The sequence below is a fragment of the Schistocerca nitens genome, chromosome 5, assembly GCF_023898315.1.
Source record: "Schistocerca nitens isolate TAMUIC-IGC-003100 chromosome 5, iqSchNite1.1, whole genome shotgun sequence".
Classification (NCBI taxonomy): Eukaryota; Metazoa; Arthropoda; class Insecta; order Orthoptera; family Acrididae; genus Schistocerca; species Schistocerca nitens.
In genome coordinates, this window is record NC_064618.1 from 393,863,748 (window position 1) to 393,879,352 (window position 15,605).

Genomic DNA, 15,605 nt, shown 5'->3' on the forward strand with positions numbered 1-15,605 from the left:
AATGTTAACTTAACCACATACTTGAGCAATTTTCGAGAATAAAGGTTTTAAACAAATGCAGTTTATTTGCTGAAATGTCTAATTTTTAATGTTTTTTGTTTTCTTATTTTGTTATATTTGTACTAGTACCTATACACTGTTACAGTTTTGAAGTAAACTTAGAGAAGTAATTTGATATTATAATTGTAATTGTACATTTTAAAAATAAATAGTTTAATACTTGGATTTGTAACAGCTTATGAGGGGCACAACATTTTAAATTGCCCCAGGTTCTGAAACCCCATGGTGTGCCACTGACTGTGAATTCCCTTATAACTGGCTGAGTAACCCAGTTCAAAGATCAGAGGACAGGAAAAAAGGCTTACCCCTCCAACTGGACCACACCTGGTAAGACACCTCGTAAACTACTGTATCATCCAAACCAACATTCAGGTTGAAGACAACTTCATCGTCATTTGAAGACCTACTCCACAGGAAAGAAGTAGTGTGATTAAACAAAACTACTGTCCAACCTCACTGGGTGTTGTAGAATCTTTGAATATGTTCTGAACTCATACATAATGAAGTATCTCAAACAGAATTACCTCCTCTATGCCAATCAGCATGTGTTCTGAAAACATTGGTCATGCAAAACCCAGCAACCACCTGAAGATCATGACAGCTGGGAAGATGAAGTGTTTCTTGACTTCCAAAAAGTGTGAGACTCAGTATCTCACCAAAGCTTATTAATAGAAGTATGGGAAAATGAGGTATCAAACAAAATTTATGACTAGACAGAGGATTCCTTGATATTTTATTCTGGATGGAGAGTCAGTGACGGAAGTTTAAGTAACTTCAGGGAAGAGTGCTGGGACTATTGCTGCACACATCATCAACAGCAGTAACATCAGATTTTTTGCAGAAGAAGCAGTTATTTATAATTAAATACTGTCTGAAAAAGGTGCACAAACGTTGCAAACATAATGCAACTGGATACATAAAGAAGATTTACTCATCAAGCAAAAGAATTTTTTTTTTCATTCCATGAACATATTCATTTTGTACAGCCAAAGAAATGCAATAGCTCTGGAGTTGAATAAAAGGAAGAGTGAAAAAATGAAGTTTTGGTGGTCAGCATGTGGCAGTTAGTAATTGTAATGGAGATAGTGACACAGTTTGATAACTATTTTGCTGCGCTTACATGTGCTACTACTTTCTCCTACACATATGCTGCTTCAGAGGTACTTTTAATTATTCAGTTCTGTATAACATTAATTTCACTTAATTTTATTTTCCTCAGTGTTACCTAAGACACATTTTTATGATAAAATGCTCCACTGGAGAAACATAACTAATAGTTTGATGACTCAGCAGTCAGTAGCCATAGAATTACTGAATTTTCTGTTAAGTGTATACCTTGCTGTAAGAGATAGTATCAAATATGGCTTCTATCTCAACTGGGTCATGAACGTCAACTGAAATTGGATGACTGCTGGCAAGAGCATCAAGATTAAGTGCAGGCTGTGTCTTATCAAGAATGAATTGCTCCATCATCTTCCATCCAGGCATCACATGGTCAACACCCAGGTATTCCAAAAAACTGGCAAATCCCTCATTTAGCCACAGATCATTCCACCATTTCATTGTCACCAAATTGCCAAACCACTGCAAAGAAATACATAAAATAGTTTGTAACTCATATCATCACAATTTTTCAATCAAAACTATTAGATAAAAAATCTGCTCACCAAGTGGCAGCAGCGGAACACACATATAAACAAAGGTTTTACTTATGCGAGCTTTCGGAATCAGTGGCTCCTTCTTCTGACAGAAGGGTTGAAGTGGAAGGAAGAGAGGTGAAGGGGAAGGAACTGGAGAGGTTTCGGACAAGGGACAGAGTTTGGAAAAGTCACCCTGGGTCAGGGGAGACTTTTTCAAACTCTACCCCTTTTCCTAAAGCTGCTTTTCCTGTTGTCACTTGGTGAGTACATTTTTTATCTATCCAGTTAAATTATATTGTCACAAATTGAATACTTTCATTGCTATATTAAAGCTAAAGACAGATGTTGAAGTAAGGTGAGCACTGAGGAGAGTTGTTTCAAGCAAAGAACTTTTAAAGCAGTTTCCCCCTAAAGCGTGAAAGAGTAAATATACTTGGGATTAGATGTACTTTGGATCAGAATAAAATGCGCATATAAATGTAAATTAAAACATTAGTTACAAATGCCTGAAATGACAAGATGAACAATAGTAAAATATTCTAAACTGCGTTACAATGAAAGCAAGGGCAAGATATAGCACATTAGAAATAAAAAAATTAAAGAATGGAGTGGAAACTATCAGCAGAAGGTGTTATACATGAAACAACATGTAAACTGTTATCTTAAGCACAAACTGATTACTTCTGTGACACTGAATCATACTCATTGAATTGTTCATTGTGCAGAATGGTACTGAAACTCAAACAAACACTGGCGTGTCACATTAACATATTTTGATCTATTTGTATGTGAACAGCATTTAATTTTCAAATTTCAAGCACAAAATTAATTATAAAATATATATTAAATCATTTTTGTTACTTTATTGAGGAAAAATCCGAAAGATTATATAGATTTATTAGATACTATCTCATGGTTACAATAATTAGTCAATTAATTCTGGTGTTTTGTTAACAGTCTAGGTATGCAATACATCAGCTGTAATCAAAACTAGAGGTGAAAGGTCATTCATTGGATGTGTGTATCTCATTTCTCTGGGACTTGTTGCAGGTGACTCTATCCTAGATATCTCCAAACAAATCTAAATCTACTGTTCACCTTCCCTACCACTGATTTCATATGCTCGTCCCATTTCATACTCCTCTGTAGTATAACTCCTATATATTTTAATGGCAAATCTAACCTGTAGATATTTTAATGGTGTGACAGACTTCAGAAACTTACCACTATCTTGTAATTGTCTAAGCAGGATTTTTCCTCTGTGTTACAGTCATTATTTTACATTTACTGATACAACTTCTGACAATGAAGTTCGGTAAATAGTCCTCTAACATTAATGTAGATGAACTATGAACCACAGTTACCTTATTCTCCTTTGAAATAGTCACCTCCCATAACTATGCACCACTGGACTCTGTGATACATGTCCTGGAAACCTTGCATGAAGTCTTCCTTCAGGATGGTGTTCAAAAGACACGTCACGTTTCATTGGATGTCAGGAATATCATCAAATCTCTTTCCTTTCAAAAGCGAGTTTGAGTTGAGGGAACAGGAAGAAGTATGGAGAATTGAGATCCAGCAATTATGGTGGATATTCAAATTGCACCATCCCCTTTTTTGCCAGGAACTGCTTGACAATATTAGCTGTGTGTGGGCGAGAGTTGTCATGAACAAAAAGCCATGAACCTTGCTGTGCATACTGGGGTCATACCCTGCATAGACATTCCATGAAATGGGTCAAAATTTCAACATACCATGCAGTGTTCAACGTCGTTCCCTCAGGTAGAAATTCCTTGTGGATAATGCCTTCACTATCGAAAAAGGTGATTAGCATCATTTTGATGCGTGATTTTTTGGCTCTGACCTTTTCCCCAAGGTGATGTAGTAGAAGGCCATTCCATGTTTTGCCGTTTCATTTCAGGGTCTTACCGGAGACACCAGGTTTCATCCTCAGTGACAATGCAGTTCAAGAAATTGGGTGTCGCATCCACCGTTTTGACAAAAACCTGTGAAGCATCTAAATGTGCCTGCTTCTGATCACCAGTCAAGTGATGTGGCACAAAACGACAACACATTTTCGTCTTCCGTTACTAGTGGTAAGGATTTGTTGAACAGATTCACTGCTCATCTACTGTTGATCCACTATCATGTGCACAGTTAATCGATGGTCGCTCATGATAAATGCCCTCACTTTCTCAATGTTTTCATCACAGGCGATAGTCACCGGTCGTCCGCTATGGGGATTGTCAGAAACACTTTACTGGCCTCCTCGAAAATGGGAAAACCCCTCTCTCTCTCTCTCTCTCTCTCTCTCTCTCTCTCTCTCACACACACACACACACACACACACACTCTCTCTCTCTCTCTCTCTCTTCACTTCATGGACAGTGCTCGATCCCCATAAATACGTACCAGCAATGCATGCATTTATTATGGTGTCTTGTGAAGCTTAAAACAAAACTTTAAATTGATCCTTTGCTCTTCCATTGTCCTGTTCTCAGTTCAGAACCAACGTACTAAACAAGCACTTCATCCAACAGGTCTAACATGAAACACACACTTAACTACGGTAGCGCAGGTTGTCAACACTGGCCGCTACGCAGGTGCAGCGATGTCAGTCACCAGTATTGCCCGATTGACCATTCTGACTTCATTCACTGAGCTTTATTGTCAGAGGTTGTATTTAAAACCAGTCTATATTTCCTTACAGTTATCTTTCCTGTAGACAACAGTATCACCAGTAAGCATCTGAGGATGCTACTGAGTATTTCTCCTAAATTGTTTATATACATTGTGAACTCCCATAGCCTTGTTGTGCTTTCTTGGGGCACATTTCATGTCATTTTCTTTTCCCTGAACTTGTACCAACCAGCGTAACACACACAGTTCTATCAGCCAAAAAGGTTCCAAATCAATCACATATTTGTGAAGATGCTTCTCATTATCTTTCAACACTGTGGCTTGTCTAAATCTCCAGATACTATCTGTAAGATACTGAATGCGAAATAAGTGAAATATGTTTCTTGCAACTGTTTTTAGATAAACTAATGCTGATTGTTTCATACAAAACTCCTTTCTTCCATGGATATTGTAACAATCATATATAAACCACATTTTTTGGTATGTTTATTTAAGCTTAAGAAGAATTACTACATGCACAGTAATTTTTCTATATAGTATCCTGCATAGGACACAAATTTTTCCCAGTTGATAGGCAGTTTCTTGATCCTGTTTTCATAAACTGAATTTGGAATTTACCAGAATGTTCTACAAATATATATGTAAATAAGAACACACTGCTGAGGCAGATAGTGCAGCTCCATCTGTATTTTCTTGTGAGCTTAATAAATGTACTTCCAATCTGACATGTTATTCCTTGTTGATGACCCTGTTATCGTAATTGGTACTTGATTCCAGATTCTGTGTGATCTAGGAAAGGGTCAGCTGGACAGCATATTCACTTTAAAATCCAATATGAATTTATGATGCCCTGGTGGCCTATTTCACTTTTAATGTAATCAATTGTACTTCAATATTGGGAGGACTGCTTTCACCATCAGTTATGGGCGAGCGAATGTGGCAGTAAAATTCATTACTCTGACTTTTATTTGTTTCTGTAATTTGAATGCTCAACTGATCCACAACAGACAAAATGGATGGTTGGGATTAGTTCACTGTCTTTGAATAGTGCTATAAGTTTATTAGATTTTCTGAGAAATGTTTCTTCAGTATCTGATGTGGTAACAGTTACTGACTTCAAGCATTACAGATGCTCAAGTTGCCAATAACTTTACTGCCCATTTCCTACATTTTCTTTAGCTGTGGCAAAGTATCAATCTCTTCTTTGGAAATACTCTCTAAATGGTATCATTAAAACACTCTGCAGTCAAGCATAACTTAGGTATTTCCCTTTATGAACAATGGAAAATCTAGGATGTAGTAATGACAATATTATCAAAAGGATAGACTGCCATTCAATATATAGTGGAGAAGATAAATTGCACATAGGCACAACAAAAAGACTGTCAAACAAGTAAGCTTTCAGCCACAAAAGCCTTATTTTCTCTCTCTCTCTCTCTCTCTCTCTCTCTCTCTCTCTCACACACACACACACACACACACACTCGCACGCACGCTTGCATGAGCATGAGCATGCGCATGCGCATGCGCAGACATGCATGTGCACAAATGCAAAGTTCACACGCATGTGACCACTGTCTATGGCTGCCGAACTAGACAGTGAGCACCTGCGCATGATGGGGAGCAGCAATCTGTATGGTGGAGATGAGGAGGAGGCTAAGGTGGGAGGGGGAGGGATAGTAAGGTAGGGGTGGGGGACGGTAAAGTGCTGCTTGTGGGAGCATACAAGGACGAGGTGAAGAGAGGATGGAGCAGCAGCTAGGTGCAGTCAAGAGTTTAGACGGAGGGCTGGGAAAAGTTAACAGGGGGTGATTTGGAGGCAGTGGGGGTGGATGGAGGAGTGAAATAAGTCTAGCAGGGTTAAACATTGGTCTTTGGTTGAGTCCGATTGGTGGAGTTGGTGGCAAAAAAGTCTCTATTGCAGGGACCAGGAAAAGGAGAGATGGTCTTTAACAAGTCCTGGATGACTGAATTTGGGAGTGTTTGGCAGTCTTTTATTGTGCCTATCTGTGACTCAATATCTCTCCTATATGGTGAGTTGTAATCTATCCTTTTCATAACACTATCATTATTTCCCTTTACTATACAACTATAAACCAGTAAAACAATGTTTGTCTGATGATTTCTCTGATGTTTTGCCAGCACAGTGGCTGGCATTGTCAAAGTTTCACCCTCCATTGCTGATGTTGGTCTACCACCATCACGAGATGGTGAAACTGTGGTGTCACCGCCAGACACCACACTTGCTAGATGGTAGCCTTTAAATCGGCCGCGGTCCGTTAGTATACGTTGGACCCGCATGTCGCCACTATCAGTGATTGCAGACCGAGCGCTGCCACACGGCAGGTCTAGTCTAGAGAAACTCCCTAGCACTCGCCCCAGTTGCACAGCCGACTTTGCTAGCGATGGTTCACTGTCCACGTACGCTCTCATTTGCAGAGACGACAGTTTAGCAAAAGCCTTCAGCTACGTCATTTGCTACGACCTAGCAAGGCGCCATATTCAGTTACTATAATTACTTCAAGAATGTATTCTAAACAGATAATATTGTGAATCATGTACCATCAAGAGCGACGTTCATCATTAATGGATTAAAGTTAAGTATCAAACTAATTACGTCCGCTTTCTGAATTCTCATTCCTTGTCATGTTCCAGATCTCACGTCAGTATAGTTCTTCCCTCTTCACGCCAGTCTGCGTGAGCTAAAACGCGTGTATTTTGGCCTCTACTCATAACACGGTGTTGGCTCTTCTGCTAACACGAAAGAAACTTTGACAATGCCAGCCACTCGTGCTGGCCATACATCCAAAAAATCAACAGACTACTGTTGGCCGAAGAACCCGAGACAGAATCCAACCAGCAGTTTGTCAGCAAGTGGATACAAAAGCCTTAACATTTTGTATCCATCATTTCTTCACACCTCTCTATTATGTTTCTTCCTATCATTTGATAAGCTGACTTTTTTTTTTTTTTTTTTTACTAGTCAATTTCTTCACATTTGATTCCTTCTGTGTTCCTGCCTTACACTACTGTTAGAAGTTAAGACATTCGACAAGAACATGACGAGGAAACAGCTTAACACAAGACTGATATTTCTGAAATTCCGTATCTTCATTACAATCATTGTCGTAGTCATAATCACCACCACCTTCGTCTTCTTCTTCTTTTGTAGAAAGTTACATCTATCGTCTGACAAAAACTTGAAGCCCAGAGGACATGGTTGGATGTCAATGTAACATGGTACACATACACAACATCAGGAGGTTTGTACACGATTACAACAGCAGTTCTCTGTGAAAGGTAGAATGGTTACCATTGTGGATAGTGTTGTTACTATGTCAGGGAGGGTACATAAGGGGTGTGAATAGCATCAGATGTTGTATGATGACAGACTGATAACGATACAGGAATGCTGTGTAGTCATGTGAGACATCATCATTAGTGCATGACAGAGTTCGAAAGGGGTCTCATTGTGGGTCTCGTATGGCTAGTTGACCAAATCACACAATATCTACATTTGTGGGGCATTCACATGTTACAGTGGCCCGATGGACTGCATGGAATGTGAGGTCAGGCATACTCGTCGTCAAGGTTCCAGTCACCATACTGTGTCACTTATGGTTGCAAGCACAATGTAACCCCCTTCACAACTGTGCCTTTCATCTGAAAACAAGCACTGGACCCATTGTCTCAACCCACAACATTGGTCAGAGTGTAGCAGCAGCCAGACTAGGGAATTACCATACCATGTGTAGTTTGCCATAACATCAGAATATGCTGCATTTGGAGTGGTGCCATGACTAAGATGCATAGACTGCTGACCAATGGCAATGCATCAATTTCAGACCATTGTCAGCACGTATGGTGGTGACCTGGAGAGAGCACCCATTCTTCCAATGTTTTAGAGAGGCACAGCATGTTATTCCTGGCATTACAATGTGCGAAGGCATTACATATGACTTCAGGCCACAGCCAGTAGTGATTGTGGGAAGTCTGATGGTACAACAGCACATAACAGGCATCCTGTGTCCTCATGTGTCACCACTCGTGCAACACTGTGGTGATGCCATTTTTCAACAGGACAATGCTTGTAAAAACGTTGCAGTCCCAGTGCCAGTATGCAGGATGTCACCCCCATGCATCTGGTACTAATTCCCTCTGAAGTTGCTCCATTTTATCAGATTGGAATTGACTTCGTAAAGGTTTTCCAAGCTGACAAGAGTTAAGGGTCTACTTTCCTCAGGAAAGAATACAATGACTTTTTGACACCCTTCCTGACCAAATCAGTGCCAGCATCCAAGCCAGCGAAGGTGCAACATCATACTGATAAGTTGGCTGATACCGCCAAGTTCTTTGTAAATTTGACTAGAGTTTGTAGTCACTGAAATAAAATCACATGCCCTCTCAATGTGAAATTTAATTTTCTTTTCTTCTCTCCTTCTGGGTATTTCACTTTTTTTGCAAGCAGCACAGAATGTAATTTATAATGTGCGAGAGTTTTAACAATAACATCCCTATATTTTTTAAAAATTAGAAATAATTATTTGTAGCTCATTTTTAAGTAGGAGTTCATTCACTATCATTTCTACCAAAGATAAATACTCTCCTAACTTCTTGGATAAACTTTTTGCCTATAATGATGTTTGTTGCAACAATGGCACCACGGTCAGACTCTCTCTGAAGAAGGTTGGATTTTTCTGTACTAAGGAGATATAAAATATCTCTGTGTCTGAGCTGTCAGATTTATTGTCTGAGCCACTAGCCTAATAACATGTTCAGTATTACTTTGGGAAATTGTTAACCTCTACTGCATGATGTGTAATTTTCCTAGTTATATCAGGCAAATTAACTTCAGCTACTATGACTATTACTATTACTATTGTATGATTAGAGATTTTTTTGTGTTACTGAATTTAGTCTGTCTTTGAATGACTCTTCACACTCTCACACTTGTCAGAATTGCTTGTACTTTTCATGTTAATGGCTGAAAATTTTGTTTCAGTTTTTTAATAATTTTTACAATTTGTAATGTTATATCAGTACCCGAAGGGCAGTTACACAAAATTAATTCATTCTGTCTTTCATTATTTTCCACTGCTCCCATCATGAAGGAGAGTCTTCAGGGATGTGGGAGGATTGGGAGAATAAAAAGTATACATTAACCAAGAATAGCAGCCCTTAGATATTAGTTATGTACACACTAAACTGTTACATACTTGTTTTTATTTCACAGACAAAAATAAGGACAATCAAACCAGCATCAAATTTACTACCATGAAAAAAAAACTAGTACTTCTTCAGTTATACTAAGAAGCTTTGTTTCTTTACTATTACCTGATTACTATAAAGGGTTTGGACAAAAATATGGAGACACCAAAAACACAACACACTATCATGCCAATATGATGTAGGAAACCTGTTTGCTCTTAAGAAAGCCTAGATCATCTCAGAATGGATAAAGACAGGTCCTGTATGGTTCTCAGAGGTATCCTATACCGTTTTCCTGCGATGTGGAGGTGGATAGTGATCACGCACACTTCTCTCCAAAGTAGACCATGCCGTGGCCATGGGAGATGTGACACTTCATCCTCAAGTTCACATCAGTCCTGAATCATGGAAGCTGTGTGAACAGGGGCCTAGTCATCTTGGAATACACCATTTTCATTGGGGAACAAACATCGTACCATGGGTGGACCCGATCAGTCAAAATGTTCAAATAATCCTTGGCAGTAATGCGACCATGGAATACCACAATATGGCTGCCCAAATCATCACTAAACAACCCCTCCCCTCATGCACGTTTCACTCCTGGGACAAACTTGGCAGAAGTTGCAAACAGTGTGAAACAAGACTCATACAACCTAATGACATTCTTCCATTGCTCCACAGTCCAGGTTTTATGGCTTTGGTACCACTTTTTCTATTACGGGCATTTGCATCACTGACAAATGGTTGTAGCATTATAACTTGCCCTGCAGTTCCCTGCTTATGGAGTTCCTTTCGGGTTGTTGGTGCCGACAAGGTAAATGAGTGCAGCATCCAGTTCTGCAGTGACTTCTGTGGTTGTTGTTATCTCATTTTTCGCCACTATCTTCTTCAATGACCATCCATCATAATCACTCATGTATACTTTCGTCCACATTGTGATTTAGCAGATGATGTTTCTTTGCTTTTTCTGTATGTGGTATAACTCTTTGATACTTCAGCTACCTCGATTATGGATTCACTAGCCAGACAAGCACCAACAAACCGTTCGTGTTTGAATTAACTTAATTGTGACATAATGCACACATAACTACACAGAGCACTATTCTGACCATGACTGACACTTGCAAAAGATTGGAGCCATTGCACAGATGCTGTTCTTGGTTAAATACAACAGTGCAACCTGCAGGCTTGGCTAACTTCTACATTTCAAGCATGCATTTCTCATGGTGTTTTCTTATTTTTGTCAACTATACTGAAATGTATCAAACAATAATATGTTCCTACCTTATACATACATTTACAATTAAGTGTGTTACTTATTATGCTGTTAACACAGGCTTTCAGTTCCTGAATGTACGTAACCAGATAGTTTGTAGAAGCCTCAAACAAGATAAGTTTATGATGTCTTTTGAATCAGACAAGTATCCAGTTTCTTGTTCTGTGTCCAACTTACTAAAGACTGTAGCAACATAATGTGCAAATGAATGAATGAATGAATGAATGAATGTGCAAATGAATGAATGAATGAATGAATGAATGAATGCACAAACCCACTGTGAATGCTAGACAAGGAAACAAAGCCTACATGAAAGTTAATTTTGTGTGTGTGATCTTGTGGTTATGCAAGTCATTGTTCATCTGAAATTGTTTATTATATGTTAAATTATAGAACATATCAATGTCTAAACACAACATGTTATAGAGTTAACTTACAGCAAGGAAATTCAAACAACTTTTCTAATGAACAAATTATGCAAAAAGCTTTTTCTGTCATTTCATAAAAGGTTAGCCTCAATAATTACAAATTGTTCATGATTCTTTCTCCTCTTCCTCCTTATTTTTACCTTTTCTTGTTTCACAACACAATTTTCAGCTGACTACTATAAGTGTTTTCTTACCTGGTGGGCTAGTTCATGTGCAATTACTATTGCAACCCACTGATGGGCAGGAGCAGATGTTTCATCTGGATCATAGAGGATGGATGTTTCACGATAAGTGATTAGGCCCCAGTTCTCCATTGCTCCAGCAGCAAAATCAGGGATAGCAATAAGATCTGTTGAAGAAAGTTTCAATTAAGTGTACCAATGAGTGAAAAAAGTACAGAAAAACAAATTGCCATGGTCAGACTTTAGATTGTTAATATTATATGACACACTATAAGGTTTAACAGCCCCTCTTTGTGTGCATGGATCTACAACAGTTGGCTTGGCATTCATCTGGGGAATGGTATTACATTGTTTTTACAGGGTGCACTAAACTTATGAGTAGAGTAAGTGAAACCATCTCTGTAAATATGAAACCATTTTTCGGGGGACGGGGAGGATAATGGAATACCTATTTTCTATTGTTAAGAGTACTCAGAAATAACCACCACTACACATATCTACATTCACAACATTGTTCCTGCGAACAAAATTAAACTAAATGCAAAACTACAAGTTTACACTGATTTTCTCTCTCTCTCTCTCTCACTCACTCACTCTCTCTCTCTCTCTCTCTCTCTCTCTCTCTCTCTCTCTCTCTCTCTCACACACACACACACACACACACACACAAATTTAGTTTGTCTACAGATAGCTACAAACTACCATATCATCATTGTCAAGATAGTTTTATACCAATAATTCTCTACATGCTAATTTTATGAGAAACTGGTAAAAATCTGTGTGTGCTGTCAAGTCACCTGTTATCTGTCTAAAACTGCAACTTCACATGTAGTTAAATTTAATTTTATTCATGCAACTTAAAATAAAGTGATTTTAATTTGAAGTGTAAATCACTACGTTCTTTCTGTATCAATGAAAATGATCACAAAGGTTAATATATCAACCTTTTATCTTCACTCATGATCATGTCGAGGCAATGACAACAAAATCTTCAACCAGACGATTTATGACAGTGGATATTTCCACTGATCTTATTGTGTGTCTGAACTCTTGTTCTGGTTTGGCAAACAATTTTAATCCTCTAGAAAGTTTCATAATTTTCTTGTTTTGTAACTTTTACAATTAAAAATGTCATATTATAGTGAGCTTTATGACATAGCTGCAGGCCTTTGAAATATCTGAACAATCTCATCCCTTTTCTTATTATGAAACAAACATTGGTGTACAGAAAACCACAGGGTGGACAGGAAGTAAATGCCTATTAAAACTGTCATGTTACTTTCTTTGCAGTGGTAGAAATTTAGTTCCGTAGAATGATGTCTATCAACGCACAAGTGGGTTCAGGTGGCTACTGCAGACAGCAGAATTGGCCAGTTCAGAGCCCTGTTCTTATACAGGGTTTACATAAAGTCCGGGAATACTTCCAATTATTTATTGCACAAGAACTAAACATTGTACAGATGTCATACATATTGCATTTTGAAGAGAAACTCTGAAATCTTTTTTTTAATAATATTCGATATGCGAACCATGAGTGTCCTAGCAGATGTCAATATGGTAATTGATTTCTTGCCATACCCATCCCAGCATGACATCATCATCGACTGTGGCAGTCGCTTGCCGTATTCTCTCCCGGAGCTCTGCTACATCACTTACGAGACACGATACATACACCAGATCTTTAATGTGTCCCCACAGAAAAAAGTCACATGGAGTAAGATCTTGTGATCAGGGAGGCCATTTCATGAAACAGCTGTCCTCTTCTGTAGCATGGCTGATCCATCAATGCGGCAGCTCCGTATTCAGGTACCCACTAAGTTCATGATGAAAATGAGGTGTAGCCCCATCCTGTTGAAAGATGAACAGAGTCCAATAGCATTTGAGGCATCAGACATTGCTGCAACATGTCCAAGTAGGAACATCCAGTGACAGTGCTCCCAGTGAAGAAGAATGGCCCACACAGTTTTCAACATGACACGGCACAAAAAACATTTACCTTTGGGGAATAACACTCAAATTCAATGCATTCATGTGGATGCTTTGTACCCCAGATTTGACAATTATTCCTGTTCACTTTCCCATTAGTGTGAAAAGTGGCTTCACCGCTAAAAATTAAGCGACCAACAAAGCCGTCCCCATCCTCATTCAATTGTCACAATGTGAACAAAACTCAGAATGCTTGTCTTTGTCGTTGTCATTGGGCTTCTGCACTATCTCCAATTTGAATGATTTCATAGACAGCTTCTGTCGCAGGACTTTCAACACTGTCATTGGACCAATTTTGAGTTCACGGAATGCATGAGACACCGATTTCTTTGGACTCCTTATGAATGTCTCTCATAGGTACTCCACATTCACTTCACTCACACTGGGATGTCCACTTCTGTTTGCCAGGCACAAGCAACTTGTCTTGACAAATTTGTTGTGCCAGTGGTAAATGGCCTTCCTTGTTGGTGGCTTCTTACCATAACTTGGTTCTAAACATCTGTTGAACAGCTGTAGCACACTTGTTTTTGTCGAATTCCAACACACAGAAAGCTCGCTCCGCACCTGAACTCGCCATGTTTGTGACTAGTGATGACTATGGGAAAATTACCAATCTACGCTGTGGCAGTATACATGAAAAAAATTTTCAGGGTTTCCCTTAAAAATGACATATGTATGATATCTGTACAATGTTTGATTCTTGTGCGATAAACAACTGAAAGTGTTCCTGGACTTTATGTACACCCTGTACTGTGTGACTTCTTCTTATGGAGATGTGTGAAGGAGAAAATTTACCAGACCAAACCACATATGCTGGGTGATTTGAAAGATCACATCCAGGTGGCTCTTACTAATGCTAGACAAGAGCTCCTGTTGAAGTTTATCTGAAAATATTGTCAAACTATTAGATAAATTGTTGAAATATGCTCGCACTTATGTGTGCACTGTAAAAACAATTTGTATCTTCCCGCTGATCATAATAAATCTTGTTTCAAAAAATTGGCAAATTATTTTAGGAAATATTAGTAATTTCCAACACACTTACTTTCCATTTGTCTTATATAATAGAGCCCTTGTGTGCCTAAAAAGAAACAACGCTTGAAGAGGAACTAAAATGAATGAAATTAACCTGCCTGTACCTTTAATCTTCTCTTCTTCACAATAGCAACATATTTAAACCATAAACAACCAAGTCCAATGCAACCAGTCACTAAACTTTAAACCTTCAATTATGACATACTGTGGAATCTTTGCTCCATCTTTAGATGTCAGTTTTGAGTTTAAGATCACAAACATTGATCCCAGAATGGCAAAATATTCAAATTAAGTTTTTTAAACATCAGTCACTGTGATTGCATCTACATTTGTGGTTTAATAAAAGCAAAGACTTAGCACTGATGTTGCATATCTGCAATCCTGTGAATCCACTTTGCATGTTTCCTTAAAGAATTCTGCATTTGAGCATACACACTCAATGCTAACAGATGGTACCAAAGGCATTACACGTATTAACACCTTCTGATTTAAACAGAGTCTTCTGATTTAAACAGAGTTGTTTTTCCATCTAGTGTGCAGTAATTATCATGATTTTATACGTTAGTGGCCATTACTTTTACTTATTTTAGCAGATTATATTCCTACATAAATGAGTCTTGTAGCAAAGCTACTGAAACACAATATCAGCGAAGAATTAAAGTTTAGTGAATTGTTACAGGTTGCTTATTAATTTTATAGTTTAAACATACAGTCATGGAATCAGCCTAAAAACATGTAGAGAGAGCGAGAGAGAGAGAGAGAGAGAGAGAGAGAGAGAGAGAGAGAGAGAGAGAGAGAATGTGTGTAATTTAAAAAAATCTAAATTAGAAACAAATTCTGATTCTGATGCAGCTGAAGTGGCACTTGTCTCAATAATAATAATAATAATAATAATAATAATAATAAATGTAAGAAAAATAGCATAGTCAAAGGAAAACACACCAAACAAGAAGATTACATATTGGATAACCACAGCGACTGCATAGAAGCGATGGAAAAAACAGATGCCTATAAATATCTAGGATACAGACAAAAAATAGGAATAGATAATACAAATATTAAAGAAGAACTAAAAGAAAAATATAGACAAAGACTAACAAAAATACTGAAAACAGAATTGACAGCAAGAAACAAGACAAAAGCTATAAAT

The 15,605-nt window shown here is 38.2% G+C and overlaps 1 protein-coding gene across 2 annotated transcripts in view; it reads right to left on the reverse strand.

Annotated features, from left to right (window-relative positions):
- LOC126260110 (glutamyl aminopeptidase-like) overlaps nucleotides 1–15,605 on the reverse strand; it is a 191,845-nt gene that overhangs the window by 95,037 nt on the left and 81,203 nt on the right. For both annotated transcript variants that reach the window (XM_049957346.1, XM_049957347.1), the window contains 2 exons: nucleotides 11,447–11,601; nucleotides 1,396–1,644 (listed from right to left, as the gene is read on the reverse strand). In XM_049957346.1, the coding sequence (XP_049813303.1) occupies nucleotides 1,396–1,644; nucleotides 11,447–11,601 (404 nt within the window). The remainder of the gene's footprint in view (nucleotides 1–1,395; nucleotides 1,645–11,446; nucleotides 11,602–15,605) is intronic.